The sequence below is a fragment of the Prunus avium genome, chromosome 6, assembly GCF_965620075.1.
Source record: "Prunus avium chromosome 6, drPruAviu1.hap1.1, whole genome shotgun sequence".
In the NCBI taxonomy this organism is placed as follows: Eukaryota; Viridiplantae; Streptophyta; class Magnoliopsida; order Rosales; family Rosaceae; genus Prunus; species Prunus avium.
In genome coordinates this window covers 35,927,408-35,952,707 of record NC_142289.1, presented here as the reverse complement: position 1 = coordinate 35,952,707, position 25,300 = coordinate 35,927,408, and the positions used below count along the sequence as shown (strand labels likewise).

At 34.6% G+C, this 25,300-nt stretch overlaps 3 protein-coding genes across 4 annotated transcripts; 1 reads left to right on the top strand and 2 right to left on the bottom strand.

Annotated features, from left to right (window-relative positions):
• The first annotated feature begins 8,290 nt into the window (after positions 1–8,290).
• LOC110753895 (LOB domain-containing protein 15) lies at positions 8,291–9,547 on the top strand. Its single transcript, XM_021954879.2, has 3 exons — positions 8,291–8,425; positions 8,562–8,865; positions 8,957–9,547. Exons 1-3 carry the CDS (start codon positions 8,412–8,414, stop codon positions 9,386–9,388), a joined length of 750 nt encoding a protein of 249 aa, XP_021810571.1. The 5' UTR covers positions 8,291–8,411; the 3' UTR covers positions 9,389–9,547.
• Positions 9,548–11,952: 2,405 nt separating this feature from the next.
• On the bottom strand, positions 11,953–15,536 carry LOC110753900 (peroxidase 4-like). Of its 2 annotated transcripts, XM_021954885.2 has the most exons (4): positions 15,132–15,534; positions 13,355–13,546; positions 12,684–12,852; positions 11,953–12,538 (listed from the first exon to the last, which is right to left on the bottom strand). In XM_021954885.2, the coding sequence occupies exons 1-4, from the start codon at positions 15,351–15,353 to the stop codon at positions 12,144–12,146; spliced, it is 978 nt and encodes a 325-aa protein (XP_021810577.1). In that variant the 5' UTR covers positions 15,354–15,534; the 3' UTR covers positions 11,953–12,143. The 2 variants fall into 2 exon arrangements, with proteins under 2 accessions (XP_021810577.1, XP_088110418.1); XM_088254292.1 differs by lacking the exon at positions 13,355–13,546 and having other exon boundaries at positions 15,132–15,536.
• Positions 15,537–18,511: 2,975 nt separating this feature from the next.
• On the bottom strand, positions 18,512–21,094 carry LOC110753899 (peroxidase 4). The gene is made up of 4 exons (XM_021954884.2): positions 20,856–21,094; positions 19,626–19,817; positions 19,294–19,462; positions 18,512–19,129 (listed from the first exon to the last, which is right to left on the bottom strand). Exons 1-4 carry the CDS (start codon positions 21,075–21,077, stop codon positions 18,735–18,737), a joined length of 978 nt encoding a protein of 325 aa, XP_021810576.2. The 5' UTR covers positions 21,078–21,094; the 3' UTR covers positions 18,512–18,734.
• Between the last annotated feature and the right edge of the window lie 4,206 nt (positions 21,095–25,300).

Here is a 25,300-nt window from a genome sequence, read left to right as displayed (position 1 = left end):
TCTTTTTTGTTTTTTTGGGAAGATTTTTTGTTTAGGATCTAAATTTAGAACAAGCATAGCTACTCTTGAGTAATGCCTAAAGAAATCATATTTTTAGGTTGTATTAGCTGGCTATATAATCTAGTCAGCTAATATAATTATCTAATAGATGACATTGATCTATTCATATAGAAATCAATAACCGTTATCGCTAGGTTAATATATTTTTATAAGTGTAAATGACAAATAGCTCGATATTATTTTAAAAATTATTTAGTGGCGGATCCAAGAATACGCCTGCAAGAATATTACAAGCTACAGTTGATTAAAATGGACTTTGAATTAATCTCATACTAATACATAGCTCAAAGTTACTTACTTGCCCACCGTATTGGGGATTATCATAACACAATTTAGTTTTGTTGATCGGCTTCTTATTATTATATAATTTTATGGAGAAAAAGAAAGGACTTTTAAGGATATATCTTGTAATGGTTGACAACATCTATATAAAGAAAGCATGGAGAGAAATTGGTTTGCGGTGGAAAGAAAAAAAAAGTGCCAAATTCCAATTTGGACACTTGAAGCTCATAACATCTGCAAAAAGAAAACGTGTCTCCCTGCTGCCTTATGAGCCTCATGACTGTTAGGTTTGGTATTTGATTTGCTTTAGCTCCTTCACCAACCAAACTCAACCACAGGCAAGAAAAAAGTCCAGTCGACATAGTTTTTGATTGTGTAATAGAACCACAAGCCCAACACTGTTGCATCAACAAAAATAGCCCAATACCACAATGCAAAATAGAAATCATTGACTCGTTTATCTACAATTACATATCGAATCTGCAAGTGAGAAATCATCCATGTGACAAGGGCTCCTTAATTGCAATTCTAATTTGGTTGGTTTTTATTTTTTGCCATAGGAAGGGAAATAAGGTTTTCTCACTCACACACAGTTTAGGAGTTATAAAACCTGAGTCTGCTAGTATGCAAATTAAGACTCATTTCCACCAGTTAGACTCCATTGACATTAATACGAGTTAACAAACTAACCGCACCCGTTTAGAACTGCTAACTTTGAACGTAACACTATGTTCATATGTATTTTTTTCTAGAAGTAAGTACTTCAATGTCAAAAAATTTATTTAAATGTGAAGTGCTTACTAAAAAAAGCACTTAGAATTGATTGTTTTAAGTTTTTTCACCAAACAAGTTGTAGAAAACACTTTGGTCCTTTCAAAAAGCAGTCCAAATAAACAACCCTAACTAAAATTTTACTCATTTCAAGTGCTTTGCCCCTTTTTTTTTCTAGTAGTGCCTCTTTTTATTTCGGCCGTCTTTTCCACCATCTCAAAAGAAACATGACACAGTAAGTTTGGACCAAAGCTAGCTTCAATTTGCAAGCACCTTCCAGGTTCCAGGATATAAAATGTTTGAAAACAATGACTTGACATTTTATAAATGCATGTCAATTCGAAGTGGGTTATTTTAGAATAGGTTGACTTAGTAACATGAATACACGTTTATTCTTTAATCCATTTTCAATAATAATGGTATTGTTGAGACTGAGATTTTGATTCACAGATCGCCTTAGTCGCCGCTCTTAAGGCAACAATTGCAGGAAAATTTGTCTCAAAGGTTCGTTAAAGGCCACCCCAGCTTATATAAACAACAATTATTTTCAGGGGTGGTCTTTAACTAATTATATAATAACAGACTCAGAATTCAAGCAATTCGGTGAGGCACATGGCACCTGCCTCCAGGCTCAAAGCCATGCTGCACTTGCATATTAATTTTGCAGTGTGCTGGTGGAAGGAAGTTATATAACTGCAAATGCATTTTTTAATGGACATGCACATAAATTATCAACATATAATTAGATGTAAACTCAAATATGCAGAGTTTGTTTAGAGAGATTGATAGTATTTTATTGATAAAATTGAGTAAATTACAGAGCAATTATAGTGTCAAATGTGTGTACAATATTTTTAGCGAGCAAACACAAAAACAATTTGGTTTGATCCAGAGAGAATTACGCATAAACATAAAAGGCTCAAAACTCCAATTCGGCATGCAAAAGCACCTGTACTCATATTTACAATACAAATCCACAGCATAACGGCAAAAACAACAATAGTAAAATACAAACTTCAACAAAAGGCAGAGCTATTGAGAATGAAGTAAAATGAATAGAATATGTATGTAAGTGTAGCTGACTTTTACAGTTATAATTAATAAGAATAATCCAAATAGGATCAACATGAACTATTATAAAAAATGCAGCAAAAAATATGCTTTGTCTTAATGTTGGTTCAAAACATTAGGTCTAAATTTAAGAAAGGCTGCGTTTCACACCCAAGGACCTTAGCTAAACCCAAAGGTTGGGTTTACTGGGTTTTGATCCAAATTGCCTTTGAAACTTCACAATCAGTGATGAAAGAAAGCTAAACTTTGGCAAATTAATTAATATACTAAATTATAACACTCAATTCTCAGGATATTATATATTTTTATTTTCTACTAAAAAATTCAATAATCCCAAGCCGATCCTTAAAAGTAGCAAAGATGCATGAGGCTTGCCACCTGCATGCGCGGGTATATATATTTTGGTTAATTAGCCAGACCCTTTTGATTTATTGAAGCTAAACAGTGCTTCAATTCAACGCTTCCAAATCACAAGCACCACAGCAACTTCTCTAAGCAACCCAACAGGAGAAAATATTTGTCCATGGCTAGCTTCTCATCCTCACTTGAAGATCACTACCATGGAGGAGCCTCTGCTTCTGTTTCAATTCCTTTCGATTGGGAATCTCAACCAGGCACACCAAAATCCAAGTACCTCCAAAACCCTACTCTCCCTCCTCTCACACCTCCACCTTCCTACTTTTACACAAAGACCAAAACACCCTTGAGGAAAAAGCACTCCAACTCTCTTCTTTTTCACAATATTTTCCCCAAGATGCGTATTAGTACTACTACTTCAAGAAAAACATCAACCCTAGCATCATCCCCAGCCTCTTCTTCACCATCTCTTTCTTCTTCTTCATCTTCGTCAGCATCCTCAACAACATATTATTCAGTCCCATCTTCCCCTATAACACCTTCGAAATTCCGGGAACGGGGTAGGTCGATGTCAAGCCCAAAGGTGCTGGTTGATTCAAGGAACATCCATTGCCATGATCGGTACGAAGACTATGGCTCAAGAGTTTCAACTAGGGCAGGTTGCTATTTAAACTTCATTAAGATGTTCCTTAGGGAATTTCATTAAGCTTTTATAATAGTAGTTTTGCTTTAGCATTAAACATGCTTTGTAAACAAGTCGTAAAAGATCAGCAATTAGCATAATTATATCAGATTGGTACATGGATTAATGAAATTAATGCACGTTATTGAGCTGTTAACAATTTTTTTTTTCTCTTGTGCATGCCATTCGTGAATGAACATATATAACTTCTCAATGCAGAGAGAATGCGTATGCTTTATTTCATATACTTTAAATGCGTTGATTACTCAACTGCGTGTGAGTGAATGAGAGCTTTACCTCATAAATTAATCAGATGCATGCGTGACATATTTAAATCAGCTCAAACATTTGGACACGCATGGCATAGTGTGAGGGTTGGTCCAATTGATAAGGTCCTTGCATTGTGTGTAGACCCACCAGTATTTGAGTCTCTGCTGCTAGCAATCCTCGTTGGTGCGTGATCTGTAATTTTCCACATAAATCCATACCGATGGCAGCTAGCAATTGAATGCCACCCATAAGTCCTTCCGGCTCTAGATTGTGGGTTTGCCCCAGCACTGGCGGACCTATTAAGGCCCAAGGAGGTGCATCTGCACCTCCGCTCGCCGGAAAATCTCTTGCAGCTGCAACTGAGTCTGCCTGAGGCGCAGTTCTTGTGAAGAAGATGACCAATGTGCCCTAGTTTTCTTTCTGATAATTCCAAAATGAAACGACGCCATTTTGAATTTGGGGAATGAAATCCTTTTAATGAAACAATGTGTTTTGTAACTGAAAACAAACGATGGCGTTTCATTTTGAAACTCTTCAATCACCATGAATTCAGGCCCAAAATGGACTTGCTGAGCTTATTTATCTTCCCAAAAGGACCGAGAACAACCTATCAAATTCCTACCTTTATTTTAAGCCACGTGCATCCTTAACTCTCTAGACTATTTCTCTAGTTTTCTCTGGCACTCTGAATATGCCTAGATTAGCTTGAATATTGTAAGTCTAATATAACATATATGCGGGGATGCTTGATAGAGCTAATACTTCTAATTAATTATTATAATGTTTTTTAATTAAATTAATTTATGATCGAAAGGCTTACGCCTCACATTACAAGACCAAAAATGCCTCTCTACCACGCTTTGCTTTTTAAAACCTTGATTGATGCCTATTAGGTGCTCGACTAAATGCCTCAAAAAGGCTTTGCTATTATATTTGCTGCGCTCACTTATTATCATTTTCTTTTTCAAAATGTATTATTCAAAATGACCTTATTTTTTTCATTAATTATGAATTACATTATTATTGTTTAAATTTAAGGGTATTTGGTCATAATTTTTTTCTTCTTTGTGCTTGTATCCTTTTAAATATTGCCCCTCTCCTACAAAATTCCTAGATCCGCCACTGTGCCCCAGCATTGGTGATGAGAGCAGTCAATCTGCCCCTAAACTTTGTTTTATAATAAAAAAAAATGCCAACCTCCCAGCTTCTTGCCGCATGTCTTGTTAGGCTTATTTTTTAGGCCCATTTCCGGCCCTATAATTGGCCACCAATGTCGGCCTAAATTAATGTTCTTCTCATGGCTAACAAGGATAAAAATACATGAGTTGCCGGCCCTATAAAAACTTTTATTATTATGATTATTATTAATATATTGGGGTTTTCGAAAGGAAAAGTGAGATTAAATCTGTATTTTTGTTGTCAAGGGGATCTAGTCCAGTGAAAAATGACATTAATTTACAGATAAGAGGTTTCAGGTTTGAACTCTCATAACATCTTAATTGTGTGTGAGAGAAATTCCCATTTTTTTTTAGTTTAGACTATTATTTATACTAAAAAAAATTCTTACTTTTGTTTGCACAAAATAAATTCAATAAAAGAGAAGATTGTTAAAGATTTGGGTAAACACGGGTGCGAATTGATAGCCTTGAACTACGGGTCAAACAAGAAAGATATAGCTTGTTTTCTTATGTCAGAATGGAAATGTATAATTGTCCATTTTCTTGGGTTTTCCGTTTTTCTTTACCTACCAGCTACCACCATGCATGATGCCTACACTAACGGTGAGTCGGTGACACCGTTGCACCACAGAGATGAATTATCGCTTGAGCTAGAGCGTTCATGAGGGATAGGATCTAAATACAACTTCAACTTGTCCTTTTGGTGTCTACTAAATATGAACTGTGCTTTAGATAGGGGATCGGCTTTCCCTTTTATTGATCCCTTAAATAATTTTGTTTGAGAAACGTCTTTTAGGATCTCTTACGAATATTTTTCAACGATTCAAATCATCTATTTTTAAGTCTACATTCATAGAACATTTTTGCAAAATATTAGACAAATCAAAAACCGTTTCGACATCTAATTGTGTCATACAAAAACAATGAACACGATGCTTCAAGAAAATAATAAAATTTCAATCATTCAATTGAGTGGTCAAATAATATTAGATTCAAGTGATTTTTTGTATAGATGATCTTTCAATGAATATCTACAAAATAGACGGTTTGGATTAATGAAATATAATACGGAATGGACCCTATAAGGGCTCGTTTGGTACACCGTATTAGATTCTGGATAGGAGTAAATAGTTCATGTCAGTTGTTTGGTGTCAACTTATATTATTTAATTACCTAACTATTTTAAACAGGTTGGGCTTTTAATACTCTCCTTACCTGACTAACTAATATAACCCACACACCCCCAGTTTAGATAATTCACGCTTAATTATACCGCTAGGGAAAAAGAACACACACTTTCACATGAAAAATCCTATTTTCATCTTTTTCTCCCTAAGGTTCTTCTCTACAAGTTATTCTCTTCACTCTTCTCTAGGTATCCATCTCTCTCTCTCTCTCTCTCTCTCTCTCTCTCTCTCTCTCTCTCTCTCTCTCTCTCTCTCTCTCTCTCTCTCTCTCTCTCTCTCTCTCTCTCTCTCTCTCTCTCTCTCTCTCTCTCCTGTCTTCATTTTCTTTTTCTTTATATATTTCCTCTTTTATTAAATTTTGTGGAAATTATGTTATGAGTTTTTATTTTTGTGGAAATTAGGTTAGCAATGTAATTGCATTGTGGAATTATTTATTTGTCTATGTGTTGGCATTGAATTGAAACTCAATGTTTCTGAGAGCAACCAAAAACCTTGGGTTTGGTTGTTGGGGAGTGGATGAGTGGATGAGTTTGGATGAGTTTGGTTCATAATTCAGATGTCCAAAATTCAAGCTTCAGTTTGATCGATGAGTGGATTGTTCGATTTAATATGGTGAATGCTGAAAATTAAATTTTAGTTAACTAAATTAACTAAAACGTATGTAGACGTATGTAGACAAATTCATGATGATGGATGGATATATGGGATTAATGGCAAGAAGTAGCAGGTAAATTAAAAGCCCTTTTAACTTCCCACTAAATTACTCCCTAATTTCCCAATGAATTTAAATTTTCATTAAATTATCAAAGTATTTATATTTAAAAAAAATAGTATGATCCGATGTTATTCGGAACAGAACCAAACACAATATAATTTTGTCAGACTATTTACCCAGAACAACACCAAATGTCTTATAATATTATGGATAAACAGTCAGTACTCTCCCATAGAAATTAATTAGTACAATCCGACGTACCAAACGAGCCCTAAGAGTGTCTCTCAAATAATTTAACAATTGTTATTCTATACATGTACTCAAGTGCTAATTGATTAAAAAATTAATACGACACCCTAACCATTTATTTGGGCCCATTTTTCAATGTATCTCATGATGAGAACCTTTCATCTTTTAGGTCCTCATTGAAAAATTATCATTGCAAAAATTCATTAAAATTGAACAGCGCGTTTAGTTATGTAACAATGTTGAAACAAAAAAAACGAGCGCAATGATACGATAGATAATGAAGTTATTTAATATAATAATGAAATGGTTAGACGATTTTGTATTTGTTATAGAATACTTGCAGTTATGGTCCTTCAATGAGAACCTAAAAAATGAATGATTGAGATCATGAATTTACATTACAAAATTGACACAAATGAGTGACTAATAACTTAACACGATATACAATTTGATTTGCAAAAACAAATATACCATCAAAAGGCCCAAATTATTCTATGGCACTGTAATAATGCTAATGTGGTGTTAGCAAAGAGTCAAATCATAAAATTATACTTTGGAGCCCAAGTAAATGGTCCAAAATCCCAAACACAAGAAAAGGAAGGAAGTTATATCTGTTATGGACCTCATCAGAAGTTTTCCTATTTATGATAAGGCTTTTTATCACAAATGGTCTTTGACGTTTACGAAATTATCACGAATGGTCATTGAGGTTTTTTTGTGACACTAATAGTCCTTAACGTTTGGACTTTTTATCACAAATGGTCCTTGCCGTCAAAAATTCTGTTAAGTGTATGATGTTGAAGATAAGTGGAGCCCACATGTACAATCACATCGTGACATGTGGATTAAATAAATAAATAAATATTTTATTTTATGAAAATCCATTAAAAAACCATTTAGCCTCTCTCTCTCTCTCTCTCTCTCTCTCTCTCTACTCTCTAAATGGTTTTTTTAATGGATTTTCATTATAAAAAAAATATTTATTTATTTATTTAATCCACATGTCACGATGTGATTGTACATGTGGGCTCCACTTATCTTCCACATCATATACTTAACAGAATTTTTGACGGCAATGACCATTTGTGATAAAAAGTCCAAACGTTAAGGACTATTAGTGTCACAAAAAAACCTCAAGGACCATTCGTGATAATTTCGTAAACGTCAAGGACCATTCGTGATAAAAAGCCTTATGATAATTTGGGTTTATTAGAATGGCACAGTGACTATTTTGGAGGGCACTGAAAAATTTCTTACAACAATTTCAAATATAATATAATTTTATTGATAGGATGATATGAAAATGCTCGTGTAAAGCGAGACATTACACCCATGACAAATTAGTAAAAATAAAAACCATAACCAAATCCTTTGGATTCTATCTATATCACCGACTTTAAGAATATAATATCAGATTCTTGAACCATTTTCTCATACCCTTTTGTTTGTTTTTCTATAATAAACATTCACCTACTTCCCAAATTGCCTTGCCTTATAAGCACTGTCTTCCCCCATTCTCAAACTTTCTTCTTTCTCCTCCTCTCCTCTCTTTGCTTCCCAACCTCATCCAGAGTACAATAGCAGAATATATGTCCAGAGACAGGTACCTATTTTTCTCGAAAGGATTGTTAAAGATGGTGGAAAAAGATATAATTTCTCTTTTTTTCTTTTTTCTTTTTAATTTTTGTGTAGTTTTTTTTTTTCCACCTGACTAATTTTAATTTCTTGTTGTTTTCTAGGGACATCATAACATTGGATGAGATAGGAAAGAAGATCAGGAGGGAAAGTGATCCATCTGGTGATGATCAAATGGGAACCATGAGCACTGCTCGACATAATAATTCCTTTGGTCTTCCTCAAGGGATGATGATGATGAACAGCACAACCTTGAACACAATCACACCTTGTGCTGCATGTAAGCTCTTGAGAAGAAGATGTGCTGAAGAATGCCCTTTCTCTCCCTACTTCTCCCCTCATGAGCCCCAAAAGTTTTCAGCTGTCCACAAAGTCTTTGGTGCAAGCAATGTTTCCAAGATGCTAATTGTACTATTTATCTCCACTAATTATTTATTAATTACTTTGATTTACCATACACCATAATTAATTTCATCATGTTTTTGTTTTAATTATGTAGGAGGTGGCTGAGAACCAAAGAGCTGATGCAGCCAATAGCCTTGTTTATGAGGCAAACCTGAGGCTTAGAGACCCAGTGTATGGGTGCATGGGTGTAATTTCAACCTTGCAGCAACAGATTCAATCTCTCCAACAAGAACTTAATGCAGTAAGGACTGAAATCTTGAGATACCAATATAAAGAGGCCACTAATCACATGGTTTCTTCTACGAATATTATGCACCGCCATCCTTCTTTGGTTTCTACTTCTGGGATGGTGTCCATTGCTGGACCACCACAAGCAATTCCAACGCCGCCGCCGCCGCCACCACGGCCCTCTTCAGTTGTGTTTTCTTCGTCTTCTTCGTCTTCGGCTTCTTCTTTGTACAATCCGTCTACGACCACCACAGGTTATAGCTCCATGTCAAGCGACAATATTCCATATTTTGATTAAAATGCCATTTTCTTTGTTTAATTTCTGTTGATTTAGGAACTATCATGTTTGATAGAGTAGAAAATTAATTTAACTTATCTCTACATATGGGCTTGATACAGTTTCCTTTTCCTTATGATTGAGAATTCACATGAATATTTATTATAAAGAAACATAAACTCGGAGTCTAATTTCAACAATTTATTCCAAGTTTTATAAGTAATCTCTTTTTAATGCCTTAATTAACAAGGGTTTTTTTCTTCTTCTTCAAATGGGTTCATTTGCTATGAATATTTGGTCTAATTTCATGCTCATATCTTGTATTGTAATTTTCTCCATCTTATAGGGGCATTAACTGACAGACTATTCTTTAAATACAAAATAAATTTTGAAAGAATTTAAAGGTACAACAACAGATTGATAATAGATTGTGAAATCTGAAATGCAGTAGGTTGAAGCTAGACAAAAATGTTGAGAGTGTGAATACATATCGGGAAATTAGTTCTTGCCTAATAATTTAAAAGATATTCTTGAGTCTCTTTAGCTTGAGTTATGCCACGAAGATGTATTTTCCAATAGGGTTGGCAGGTGCTGACAATCTTGAAGTAGGGTTGGCACGTGTGAGGGGATTTGACTTTAGCTTTAATTTAGGTCTACATGGTACACATGCATCATGCTAATCTGTGCCAGTGAAGATGAACCTGAAACCTCATTAAACTAATTTCAGGCCGGGAGACAAAAGGTATAATCCCCATGTAAAGTTTGAAACTTTATTCGACCAAAATGTAGTTTGAAACTTTCTTCTTTACTGGTCTAGCTTTGATTTTTTATTTTATTTTTATTTTTATGGGGGCTCTGCTTTGCACATTTCTCTTCTAGAGATAATTATATATGCTTGATGCCGGGAGGTAAATATAGTGATCAATCTGTGCCAGACAAGGGTTATTTTTGACCCATTGGTGGTATATGGTGCAGACCAATTTGGCGACACAATCTCTGTAGATTTGACATGCCTTGGAGTTTTTCAAATTATTCTGCTAAACAAATACCTTGTGTTATTTGAATTTTTCTGGTCATCCACAAAATCAAGGAGACATAAGAGAGAGAGAGAGAGAGAGAGGCCTATATAATATGTATATGTGTATATGTCTCTTTCCCTTTGTAAGATTAGGGTGATGTATACCATATACTTAATTGACAATACATAACCCAGGCACATACATGATAATGCCTACACGTTCTAATTTTATTAGGACTTAAGTTTCCTTTGCGTGTGGAACTTAAACTAATATGGTGAGAGGCATAAAATAGGTCATATTATATATGCACCAAAAATTTGGGTGAAGACACATCAGATAGATTGCCAGAAGCTTAGCTATATCAAAGTTTGAATCCTCATTGTCGTTGATTAAATTACTTAAACTATGACTTATATTTAAAAATAAAATAAAAAACTACCTTCTTCCCATGTTCAAGCTAATTAAGCAACTAAATTATCACAGATTTAATAATAATAATAATAATAAATAATATAATCAGATTCACATTTTCTTCAACAGTGATTGAATAAATAATTGTTTTGACTGACATGTTGCACATTGACTCTTTCTAATTAGTTGGATGTGAACACCAATCTTGTGTGAGGCTTTCTAGATATTATAATTATAATTCAACATGATCAGTTTGGTGATTCGGCAAAGAAACATGTCAAATTGTCAATCAAACATTGCATTAATTGGGCTTTATTTGAAAATGAGAGGAGCTACTAATTGCTTGTAACAATTGAGAAAAACCATGCTGCACAAGTTTTACTCAGTCCACATGCATTCACAATTTCGTCCTGAAGACATGGGGCAGTTGGAAACAATTTATGCTAACAAGCTTTCACATGGCCTAATCGGAGGATTAAAATAAATTAAACCACTTTAGTAAACCCAAATTCCAAAACATTTTAATCAGCTTATCTGCGAGATTCTATAGTGAAGGTGTCATATATGGACTCCCCATGTGAACCTTCATATTAGTCACATGATTATTTCATTAAACCTAAGTAAAGTTACGATTCAGATGAATCATGTGACTAATATGAATATCTACATCTATAGTCATATGAGAATGACTTATCTTATATATGGTAATGGGTTGGAAAAAACAAGGCTGACCTGATTCTTTTATGGGAGTTTCACTAAAACACCCAAAATGGGGGCTGAAATTATAAAAAAACCCAACACCCAAAACACTTTATAAACACACCAAAAATCCATCATTACACACACTCAAAACCCATTTATAAATACACCCAAAAAATATATAATTGTTGATTTTGGGGTTGATTTTGGGTGTGTTTCTATGTTTAAATAGTATTTGGGTTTTTTTATAAATATATGTCTAGGATTGGGTTTATTTATAAATTTGTATTCTTGTATCAGGATATTTGGACCTGACTCAGTCTATTGGGTTTTAACAAATCAATAGAATTGAGTTCAAGACCAATGGGCCAAATTTACTTTTATTTGTTCGATTTGAAACAAAATAAAACAACTTTCCATCAACAATTAATAGGTAAACAGCTTTAGCTAATATGAATTTCTTGAAATAAAAAACATGCTTTTATTCGTTGGAAGAATAAAAACCACCAGCTAATTAAATTCTCACTCGACTCAACAAACAATAACCTTATATCACACACAAAATAATATTTCTCCCAACTTCTGGGTGAAACCTCCAATTCTGGTTTATTCTTGTGACAGAGAAAGTACCTCCTTAGCTTAGCTAGTTAGTTAGACCTCCTACAGTTCAATCTAATCTCACCGTTGGATCCAGTGAGTGGCTTATTATTTCCCATCTTGATCATTGCCTTGGCAAAGTGAGAATTGAAGGTATTGGCACTGCCGCTGTACTTTTTAACCAATGAAGCTGTGGATCCACCATTGTTGTAGAGAACTTGGTCAGAGTGGAGGAGGCCCTTTTGGTTGATGAGGTTCTTGAAGTAAGCAATGTCAAAAGTGCCGGGAGTTTGGACGTCCAAAGGTGCAAGGTTGTTGTCTCCTGAGCCTACGGTAATTGGGCATTTGCTTTGCCTGGCCTTGGCAAATGATGCATCAATGTTGGTCTCGTTGTATATGCGATCTTTGAAAGATGAGCACCTTGCTTTCCCGATCGTGTGCGCTCCTGTCATCACGTAACATAACATGTCAAATTATCTGACAAAATTAACGTTTTTTGTATACAAACGGTTTTTTTATTATATATAAATAAGAATCATAGGTCATCGAATGTAAACAAATGAAAAGTAAGGGGGTGCTGTGATTGTTACCAGATAGGGCTACCAAGTCCCTTTTATTGAGACCTACAGCTCGGAATGTAGTTTTCAGCTGGCTGAGGTTAGCAGTGGGAGCAGGGAGGGCTCCACTGTCGGCAGCAGTGAAGTTAGCTGTCTTGGAATCCCTTCTTCCAAGTTTAACCTTCCAACTTGGTCCTCCAAGCTGCAACAAAATAAAAAGCAAAGTTTTCAAGTGTTAATAGGATAAATTAATATCCCTAAAAAATATTGGATATTAACTGATTTGTTTAATTTAGCATAATTAGTATAATGTGTTTTTGTTGTGAAGTGTAAAATTAAGTGTAAAATTTGTAGGGAGATTCACTATTATACCAAATATAGGAGCCCAAATTTATAAAAAAAACCCTATATGAAATGGACTTTAGAAACACACCCAAAGTCTATTTACAACATAACAAAAAGGATTCTAATTACAAAACTGCCATTGATTTCTTAAAACAAACACAACCCCAAAACCTCATAAAAAAAAGCTCAAAACACTCAATAGGGCATCAAAGTAATTTAATAATCAAAATTAAATTTAATAGGGTCAGCTATTATTTTTTGGATTTGTTTATAGAAATTAAATGATGTAGGGTTTATATAGTTTTAGTGTTAAGAATGGGTATATGACTAAATATCTCAAATTGGTATTAGTTACTCACAATCTTAACGGAGTCTCGAGCAGCAATGGCTAAAATATCAGCACATGAAACGACGCCGTGACATATTTTTTCCAATTGGGACTTAATCTTATCCACAACCTCAAATCCCCTAAGAGAGTTATTATTGGGACCTGCAGTCTTCTCTCCTGTGAAGGAAGAAGTGTCGTCCAGCAGTAAAGACCCATCACAACCCTGGTTATGATCAATTAAACACCATAGGATTAGGTACGGGAAGGGAGATCGAACTCGCGTACAAAGAGAAGGTAAAAACACTATTTTAGCCAACTAACTTAACCCACAACTATTAATAGTTTTTAAGTTACTATTAAACACTAAGTATATAATTGTTTAAATATGAAGTTGTAAAGTCAACATGTACACGATGTTTACTAATTAAACACCAACATAATTTGAATAAAGAAACACTGAGATAATTAATTATTGGTATTAGGTAGGTTCATGCCCTCATGATGCTGAAAATATTTTACTGCCGTAAAGGGCGCCTTTGGGATTTCATCATCGAAGACTTGGACTTCGCCATATATGCATGTCTTCAACCTGCATGCGGCATATTTGAATTTTCGTAGGGAGAACATGGAAAAGTGAGGAGCACCATGTTTTTCTTTTTCATGCAAACAGACAGAAGTTCATGTAAGATCCCACATCGACCAACGGAGCGGGGGTAATGTGCCTTATATGTACACACCCGCATTCATCTAGCACGAGGCCTTTTGGGAGCTCACTGGCTTCGGAGTCATGGGAACTCCGAAGTTAAGCGAGTTGGGGGCTAGAGCAATCCCAGGATGGGTGACCCACTGGGAAGTTGCTCGCGAGCTCCCAGAAACAAAACCGTGAGGGTAGAGAGGGGGGCCCAAAGTGGACAATATCGTGCTACGGCGGAGCCGATCCGGGGTGTGACAATTTGGTATTAGAGCCACTCTGCCGTGTGGTGCGAGTGTGCTGACGAGGACGTCGGGCCCTTAAGGGGGGTGGATTGTAAGATCCCACATCGACCAACGGAGAGGGGGTAATGTGCCTTATATGTACACACCCGCATCCACCTAGCACTAGGCCTTTTGGGAGCTCACTAGCTTCGGAGTCATGGGAACTCCGAAGTTACGAGTTGGGGGCTAGAGCAATCCCAGGATGGGTGACCCACTGGGAAGTTGCTCGTGAGCTCCCAGAAACAAAATCGTGAGGGCAGAGAAGGGGGCCCAAAGCGGACAATATCGTGCTACGGCGGAGCCGATCCGGAGTGTGACAGTTCATTTGTTTTCATCATCCACTATACATTCCCCTATACATTATTGTAGATGTGACACAATGATTGAACTTTGACAACAACATGGGAGACAGAATTTGTAATTAAAAACAATAGCACATGTTTTTCTTCATGATAAATAAAAACATTTCATTATTAAGAGGTAGTATGCCGTGACAGCATATGAGATATGTGTTAAAGTTCATCATAAACTGTTAGCATAAAAATAATAATAAAAAAAAAAAATTAGGGCTGTTCATGTTTAAAGTAGAGATTATTTCTGCCGACAAGTCCTAACCAGTTTTGCAAAACTTGAAAACTGATTTTAACAAAGCGTACAACAACTATTAATATAACATGTTTTTTCGTTTAAACTCATATTCGAGTCAGTTGGCCAGGGTAGTGAGCCCACCCTCTTGCACTCAAATTCAAGTCCACCCTTCCTATAGATTGAATTAATGTAAAATAGTTTAAACTGTCGCTTATATAAAAAAAAAATGAATAAGAAAGAATTACATTAACAAAGCAGTCATGAAAGTGAAGGCGAAGGAGGGAAGCTCCCATGCGCTTTTCGTTGTTCACAGCAGACTGCACAACAGATTTGACTGCATCAAAAACCTTAGGGCAACTCTTCGAATAGAAATGCTTAGAGAGATGAGCAGAAGAGCTCCCTGTGAAACCCAGAAGAAGGACAATCACCCATATGGAACACAGAGAAGAACTCCTACGAGAAGCCATTGGTAATTTCAAAAGCTGATTAAATTAACAAAGGGTTTAACAAGGGTTTAGGAGTGTGGTTTTGCTTTGGCAGCTTAAGAGAGCCTGTGGTGTATGCATGGAGATTAAAAGGGTTTATATTTATAGAGGAAGAAATGAGGGGTGGGAGAGTTTGGCGCTGGCTACCCAATCTGAAAGACTAAGACCAAGTATAAGCAGTGCATGGCATGGGATTTCTACTTCTAGAATTTAATTAAATCCATTATTATTAGTTATTAATTAGCACAACTGTAAGGATTGAAATGGATAGACCAAGTAAACACCAAAACACGTTAACGTGAAATGAACCAAAGGCAGACAGTCAATCGGGAATGGATCAAAATCATACTTTTGGGGGCTCCACTAACTTAGTCTTTTAAACTTTTTAGGGATTTCGTGAAGATATTCCAACCTCACAGAAAATAATTGGAGGGCTTGCTGTTCGTAAGCTTAGATCGAAGGTTAATTATGTTAAATTTATCGAGCGTAAGAGTGTGGGAAGGCCCTAATTTTTCTTTTCAAATCATTATAAAATCTTGATTAGTTCTAAGTGAGGGTGATTTTCATGTTTAAAAGATAAATAGAGAGAAGGGTTGAACGAAGAGCTAGTAGAGTGAGAAAGTAACTAGGATTCCTCATATTCATTTTTTGGGACGAAATGCATCTTTATTCAAGAACAGGGGGAAAATACCCAGGGCAAACAACAGACAAGAACAAAGCCAAGAAAGATACCACCTAACCACAAGCCAGCTAGGTGGGATTCTTTTTTGAACGAGATACAAACACTAGAGACTAGAAACGGCCAAAAAATGAGTAAGATATCAAAAGAGAAGTAGCAACTAAATTTGTATCGTCTCTGACTGAAAAAAAGAAACTTGAATAATCAATAAAAGAAAGTAACTTCAAACCAAAGGCAGAGCGTATCTACTTTGATAAGATTAAAGTAATTGCAAAGACTTGTCTAGCTTCATGTAATTTCCATCCTTTCTTCCTCAGAGAAACGTAGGTTAAACCAAAATAAATAAAGAAAACCAGTGCTCTTCTAGAAAAAAAATTATAAAAAAAAAGGACTTAATGATGTTTGACTGTGAGTATTTTTGGCAGGTCGTCTGTAGCCATCATAGAGAGATCGACAAGGGCTTTTAGACAATAATTTTTAAGTTTTGAGTGTGACGAGATGAGGTTTGTAGCCAAGCAGAGACAGGGTCAATTTAGTCACTGATGTTGATTTGACTATCGAGTTAGTTAAGGATGGATCATCCTATCTCAACCTTTTTTTTCTCCTATAATTAGATGAGGTACGAAGTGATTTGTAAAACCGTTAATAATTAGTTTTGAGTTTTATACATAGTGGACCCATGCATTTAATTCACGATGTGACTCGCATTTACGTCCAATTTCTGTTCGAAAGCAAAATTAGGGGACTAATTCAAAGTTGGGCAACATGCAAATTATGAAAATCCTATAAATGCAGTTTGATTATTGGGATTTTTTTCATTGCCATAAATGTAATGTAGGGTTTGTTGGACCACGTCTTGTGTATACGAATATAGACAGATAGTGACGGAATTCGTAGAGTATAACATCATTATTTGTATATGTATTTTTAGAATTTATCAATTGGAAGTTTGGAGGGGTACATGTCCGTTTAAGGCTTGTATGTGACTCCGTCAATAGGTACACTAACGGTGTCGCATTTCGGCCTGAAGAGGTCATGGCTCTATATGGATATATACAGAAATGTGTTTATTATATCCATACTAGCGGTGTCGCATTTTGATAAGTTAAACTATCTTAATCTCTCTCTACTCGTTCAAAATCCGTTTATTCTCTGTCTCTTTCAATTATTTATTTAAGAGGAATTCAAGTTGAATGAGCTAGTAATTCAGATTTTGCCAAAGAGCAAGGCTTGGCTTCTTAAAATTAAGGAGGAGCTTCTCTTTAAAAACAAGATTGACAAAGTTTCATCAAAAAAGCAAAAAGAAAACTAAAAAATATATATGTACACGTAAAAATCACATTGGTTGTAATTTCATCAAAGATTTGTTTGGAAGGCTAATATAAGTATCAATCCCATTTGAAACGTGTGATGCAAAACATGCAGTACGTTGAAAGTTTTTCAGAGATGGTTATTGTTAATTAGTTGCTATGGTTTACTTTTTGTCACTTCCGCCATGAGAATCAATGACTAGATCGATATGACTCCTTTCCGTGAGTTGGCATCATTTAACGATATTTAAAAAATCATAAAATAGTGAGCTTGACTTTTATCTGCTTCCTAATCATAGTAGACAAAGCCCTTTCAATTTCTTAAATTTAATGCTACCCTTTCCTAATTGTATTTATCATATATATATATATAAAGCAAAAGGTAGAGAATAGTAAAATATTCAAAATATCAGAAAATGCCTTTGGTTAATGCAAATATTAAGACTTTAAATTATTAATTAAATGAGAATAATATGGTAAATTTACACTTTTTCATATTAAAAAAATTAAAAGAAAAAGAAAAATCAAATAATGGATCATATTTTTATGGAACACAACTACCCATTATCCTTTTTAACTCTAAAATATATATATATATATATTTTAAGAGAGCCTCTCACAGGCACGGAAGCACGTGCAGAGAGGCTAGTACCTTAATTAAACATAAGTCAAAGATAACTTCTTCTTTGTTGACCTTTGACTAATAACAAACAACAAGGCTAGTGCAAGTTGGGCCTCAACCCAACCCAACACAATGGGCCTCAATAAGTACTTTCTATTTTCTTTGCCCATGATAATGTTGGGCTGGCCTAAATCCTACCAAAAATTTAATTGTTCTTTTTACAAAAGCGATTACAACTAGCCCTTAACAAACAAACTGGGGGTTAACGTCTATTCAATACGACAATATTCCATATTTTGATTAAAATGCCATTTTTCTTTGTTTGATTTCTGTTGATTTAGGAACTATCATGTTTGATAGAGTAGAAAATTAATTTAACTTATCTCTACATATGGGTTTGAAAAAAAAAAAACTTTCTATTTATAACCTCTATTGGGTTTTAACAAATCAATAGAATTGAGTTCAAGACCAATGGGCCAAATTAACTTTGTTCGATTTGAAACAAAAGAAAACAACATTCCATCAACAATTAATAGGTAAACAGCTTTAGCTAATATGAATTTCTTGAAATAAAAAACATGCTTTTATTCGTTGGAAGAATAAAAACCACCAGCTAATTAAATTCTCACTCGACTCAACAAATAATAACCTTATATCACACACAAAATAATATTTCTCCCAACTTCTGGGTGAAACCTTCAATTCTGGTTTATTCTATTGTGACAGAGAAAGTACCTCCTTAGCTTAGCTAGTTAGTTAGGCCTCCTACAGTTCAATCTAATCTCACCGTTGGATCCAGTGAGTGGCTTATTATCTCCCATCTTGATCATTGCCTTGGCAAAGTGAGAATTGAAGGTATTGGCACTGCCGCTGTACGTTTTAACCAATGAATCTGTGGATCCACCATTGTTGTAGAGAATTTGGTCAGAGTGGAGGAGGCCCTTTTGGTTGATGAGGTTCTTGAAGTAAGCAGTGTCAAAAGTGTCGGGAGTTTGGACGTCCAAAGGTGCAAGGTTGTTGTCTCCTGAGCCAACGGTACTTGGGCATTTGCTTTGCCTGGCCTTGGCAAATGATGCATCAATGTTGGTCTCGTTGTATATGCGAGCTCTGAAAGATGTGCACCTTGCTTTCCCGATCGTGTGCGCTCCTGTCATCACGTAACATAACATGTCAGATTATCTGTCAAGATTAACCTTTTTTGTATAGAAACGTTTTTTTATTTATTAAATATAAATGATGAGAATCATAGGTCATCAAATGTAAACAAATGAAATACTGACACATCAATTAAGGAGGTGCTGTGACTCTTACCAGATAGGGCTACCAAGTCCCTTTCATTGAGACCTACAGCTTGGAATCTAGTTTTGAGCTGGCTGAGGGTAGAAGTGGGAGGAGGGATGACTCCACTGTTGGCAGCAGCGAGGCTAGCTGTCTTGGAATCCCTTCTTCCAAGTTTAACATTCCAACTTGGTCCTCCAAGCTGCAACAAAATTAAAAGCAAAGTTTCTAAGTGTTAATAGGATAAATCAATATCCCTAAAAAATATTGGATATTAACTGTTTTGTTTAATTTAGCATAATTAGTATCATGTGTTTTTGCTGTGATGTGTAAAATTAAGTGTAAAATTTGTATTAGTTACTCACAATCTTAACGGAGTCTCGAGCAGCAATGGCTAAAATATCAGCACATGAAACGACGCCAGGACATGTTTTTTCCACTTGGGACTTAATCTTATCCACAACCTCAAATCCCCTAAGAGAGTTATTATTGGGACCTGCAGTCTTCTCTCCTGTGAAGGAAGAAGTGTCGTCCAGCAGTAAAGACCCATCACAACCCTGGTTATGATCAATTAAACACCACAGGATTAGGTACGGGAAGGGAGATCGAACTCGTGTACAAAGAGAAGGTAAAAACACTATTTTAGCCAACTAACCTAACCCACAACTATGAATAGTTTTTAAGTTACTATTAAACACTAAGATATATAATTGTTTAAACATGAAGCTGTAAAGTCAACATGTACACGATGTTTACTAATTAAACACCAACATAATTTGAATAAAGAAACACTGAGATAATTAATTATTGGTATTAGGTAGGTTCATGCCCTCATGATGCTGAAAATATTTTACTGCCGTAAAGGGTGCCTTTGGGATTTCATCATCGAATAATTGGACATATGCATGTCTTCAACCTGCGTGCAGCATATTTGAATTTTCGTAGGGAGAAGATGGAAAAGTGAGGAGCACCATGTTTTTCTTTTGCATGCAAACAGAAGTTCTTTTGTTTTCATCATCCACTATACATTATTGTAGATGTGACACAATGATTGAACTTTGACAACAACAGGGGAGACATAATTTGTAATTAAAAACAATATCACATGTTTTTCTTCACGATATATAAATAAAAACAAGAAACACAATGCATGCTATCATTTCACGATTAAGAGGTGACAGCATATGAGATATGTGTTAAAGTTCATCATACACTGTTAGCATAAAAATAAAATAAAAAACAAATTAGTGCAGTTCATGTTTAAAGTAGAGATTATTTTTGCCGACAAGTCCTACCCAGTTTTGCAAACTTGAAAACTGATTTTAACAAACCGTACGACAACTATTAATATAACATGTTATTTTGTTTTCAATAAATAATAAATACATGATTAACATGCAATCACAAATTAAGCCCGTACTTAATTAATATGTAACAGAGACAAATTAAACGTGGGTTAAGTCAGTTGATCAAGACAATGAGCCCGCCCTCTTGCATCTAGATTCGAGTCCCCCCTTCCTATAGACTGAATTAATGTAAAATAGTTTAAACTATCGCTTATATGAAGAAAAAATAAATAAATAAGAAAGAATTACATTAACAAAGCAGTCATGAAAGTGAAGGCGAAGGAGGGAAGCTCCCATGCGCTTTTCGTTGTTCACAGCAGACTGCACAACAGATTTGACTGCATCAAAAACCTTAGGGCAACTCTTCGAATAGAAATTCGTAGAGAGCTGAGCAGAAGAGCTCCCTGTGAAACCCACAAGAAGGACAATCACCCATATGGAACACAGAGAAGAACTCCTACGAGAAGCCATTGGTAATTTCAAAAGCTGATTAAGAGAGCCTGTGGTGTATGCATGGAGATTAAAAGGGTTTATATTTATAGGGGAAGAAATGAGGGGAGGGAGAGTTTGGCGCTGGCAGGTTACCTAATCTGAAAGACTAAGACCAAGTATAAGCAGTGCATGGCATGGGATTTCTACTTCTAGAATTTAATTAAATCCATTATTAATAATTTTTAATTAGCAGAACTGACCAAGTAAACACCAAAACACGTTAACGTGAAATGAACCAAAGGCAGACAATCAATCGGGAATGGATCAAAATCATACTTTTGGGGGCTCCACTAACTCTGTCTTTTAAACTTTTTTGGGATTTCGTGAAGATATCATGCAAAGAATTGGACAATTCCGACCACACAGAAAATAATTGGAGGGCTTGCTGTTCGTAAGCTTAGATCGAAGGTTAATTATGTTAAATTTATCGAGCGTAAGAGTGTGGGAAGACCCTAATTTTTCTTTTTAAATCCTTATAAAATCTTGATTAGTTCTAAGTGAGGGTGATTTTCATGTTTAAAAGATAAATAGAGAGAAGGGTTGAACGAAGAGCTAGTAGAGTGAGAAAGTAACTAGGATTCCTCATATTCATCTTAGGCCATCAATTATAATACAAAGAGATGTCAATGAGATTTTAAACCTGAGACTTCTGGTCTGCAAAATCAAGATCATTTTTCAACCTTATCTCTCTATATACTGAAACTTTAAAAATAAAATAAAAACACTTTTTATCTCACTCTCCATATTTTCAAGATTCCCTGTGGTTCTCTTTTGAACGAGATACAAACACTAGAGACTAGAAACGGCCAAAAAAGAGTAAGATATCAAAAGAGAAGTACCAACTAAATTTGTATCATCTCTGACTAAAAAAAAGAATCTTGAATAATCAAACTTCAATCCAAAGGCAAAGCGTATCTACTTTGATAAGATTAAAGTAATTGCAAAGACTTGTCCAACTCCATGTAATTTCCATCCTTTCTTCCTCAGAGAAACTTAAACCAAAATAAATAAAGAAAAACAGTGCTCTTCTAAAAAAAAAAAAAAGACTTAAATATTTGGGAGATTCACTATTATACCCAATATAGAGGCCCAAATTATAAAAATACCCTATATGAAATGAACTTTAGAAACACACCCAAAGTCCATTTACAACATAACAAATAGGCTTTTAACTTCTTATAAATTACAAAACTGCTATCAATTTCTTAAATCAAACTCAATCCCAAAACCTCATAAAAATAATCCAAAGTACTCAATACGGTATCAAAGTAATTCAATAATCAAACTTAAATTCAATAGGGTCAGTTGTCATTTTTTTGGTTTTTTTTTTGTTTGTTTGTTTATAAAATTAATTCAATGATGTAGGGTTTATCTATATTATTAGTGCTAAGAATGGATATATGACTAAATATTTCTAAATGGTATTAGACAAAATCAACATTTCTGTATATTAGGTTACAAATGATGCATGACTGTGACTATTTTTGCAGGTCGTCTATAGCTATCTTACACAGATCGACAAGGGATTTTAGACAATAAATTTTTAAGTTTTGAGTGTGAGGTGATGAGGTTTGTAGTCAAGCAGAGATAGGATCAAATTTAGTAATGAAGTTGATTTGACTATTGAATTAGTTAAGGATGGAACATCATATCTCAACCTTTTTTTTTCTCCTATATAGTACGTAGTGATTTGTAAAACCGTTAAGAATTAGATGTGAATTTTATACATAGTGGACCCATGCATTTAATTCATGATGTGACTCGCAGTTAATTCTATTGACTTCCAATTTCTGTTCGAAAGCATAATTAGGGGACTTAATTCAAAGTTAGGCACAAAAGCAAATTATGAAAACCCTATAAATAGTGTTTGATTATTGGGATTTTTTTCGTTGCCATAAATGTAATGTAGGGTTTGTTGGATCACTTTTTGTGTATACGAATATAGACAGATAGTGACGGAATTCCTCGAGTACAACATCATTATTTGTATATTTATTTTTAGAATTTATCAATTGGAAGTTTGGAGGGGTACATGCCCGTTTCAGGATTGTATGCGACTCCATCAATAGGTACACGAGCGGTGTCATATTTCGGGATGTGACTCTGCCGATAAATACACCATCGGTGTCACATTTCGGCCTGAAGAGGTCGTGGCTCTATACGGATACATACAGAAATGTGTTTATATCCATACTAACAGTATATAATACCACTTGAAGTAATGTGATTTTTCTCATGCCCGTCTCTTCGGTGATGGCAATGGCCACCACCACCCATTACAAGTGTAGCTTTCTCAAATTAAAGAGATTAATTATCTAGGGGCTGCTTTGGATCACGTTTCATGCAACAACAATTTTCCACGTGTCGGCAGAAAACAAGTATATCAATTATTTGTAAGTGTATAATACATAGCTTGCATGCATATTTTAATATATCTATTTTCCGTAGCACTTTATTTTCTGATAAGAAAGTCTGAATTCAACTTTTGTGGATGCCAATTGTTAGTGAATGGAAATAAATATAAAATTTAATTAGGGTGTAAATTGATTTGCAAACATTTGGAATATTATTCGAGAATTATTCCTTTAACTTTTTTAAAAAAATAGTAAATATTTTATAATATCTTGTTTCTACACATCTATTTTAATACAATGATATATATGTCCAATAATGCATTTTTATCTAGTAATTAATCAAATCTTAAACCTTAAAATTTTAATAAGTTAAACTATCGTAATCTCTCTCTACTTGTTGAAAGTCCGACTTTCTACTCTCTGTCCTTTTCAATTATTTATTAAAGCGGAATTCAAGTTTAGTGATTCAAATTTTGCGAAAGAGCAAGGCTTGGCTTCTTAAAATTAAGGAGGAGCTTCTTCTTAAAATCACTTGTTGTATTCTAGTAAGATTGACAAAGTTTCATCAAAATAGAAAAAAGAAATCTAAAAAAAATGTACACGTCAAAATCACATTGGTTGTAATCTCACCAAAAGATTTGTCGGGAAGGTTAAATAGTGATAGGCTATCTCACTTGAAACGTGTGATGCAAAACATGCAGTACGTTGAAAGTTTTTAAGAGATGGTTATTGTTGATTAGTGGCTATGATTGACTGTTTGTCACTTCCGCCATGAGAATCAATGACTAGATCGATATGACTCCTTTCCGTGAGTTGGCATCATTGAACGATATTAAAAAAAAAGTACCATGTCTATTCAGATTTTAGAGTTTTTTGTTTTGTTCTGTTTTTTAATTTTATCAAAAGGAGATTTTAGAGTTTAAGTAAAGTAATTAATTATTGTTTGTGTGTATCTATTGAGATTTTACAAGTAAGCATGGGAGCAGACGGAAGACAGTCGATGTTTTGATGTTGTAGCTACCCAATGAATTAGCTGCCAAGCACTATCTTGATAAATAAATAAATAAAAGTAAAGCAAATATATATACTTAAAATTTTAATTACATTCCGCCGTGATTTACTATAAATTGAATTAACCTCATCATCAACTCATGAAGTTGAAAAGATTAATAATGAATGGACGATTATCATCCACTATAATTGTTGTATCAAAATTCAACTCTTACTCTTTCAAGTTTAATTTTTGAGTTAGAGAAAATGAACAAGATATATGATAGAATAAGAATTTGAACACATAATTTGTTCAGTTAATTCAACATGTTTGAAATATTAGATTGGTGGGTGGGGCTAAACCCTAACTGATCGACCTACTAAAAAAGCATAAAATAGTGAGCTTGACTTTTATCTGCAGCCACCTTTCCTAATCATAGCAGACAAAGCCCTTTCAATTTCTTCCTAATCGTATTTATCATCTATATATATAAAGCAAAAGACAGAGGATGGTGAAACATTCAAAATACCATAAAACGCAATTGATTAATTCAAACATTAAGAATTGAAATTATTAATTAAATGAGAATAATATGGTAAATTCACAATTTTTTTCATATTAAAAAAATAAAAATAAAAACAAAATCAGATAATAGGCCATACTTTTATGGAATATAACTACCCATATTATCTTTTCTTAATTCTAAAAAAAATAAAAAAAACAAAAAAAAAACCCATTGGCACATGCGCATGACAAACAAGTTAAAGATAACTTCTTCTTTATTGACCTTTGACTAATGACAAACAACAAGGCTAGTGCAAGTTGGGCCTCAACCCAACCCAACACAATGGGCCTCA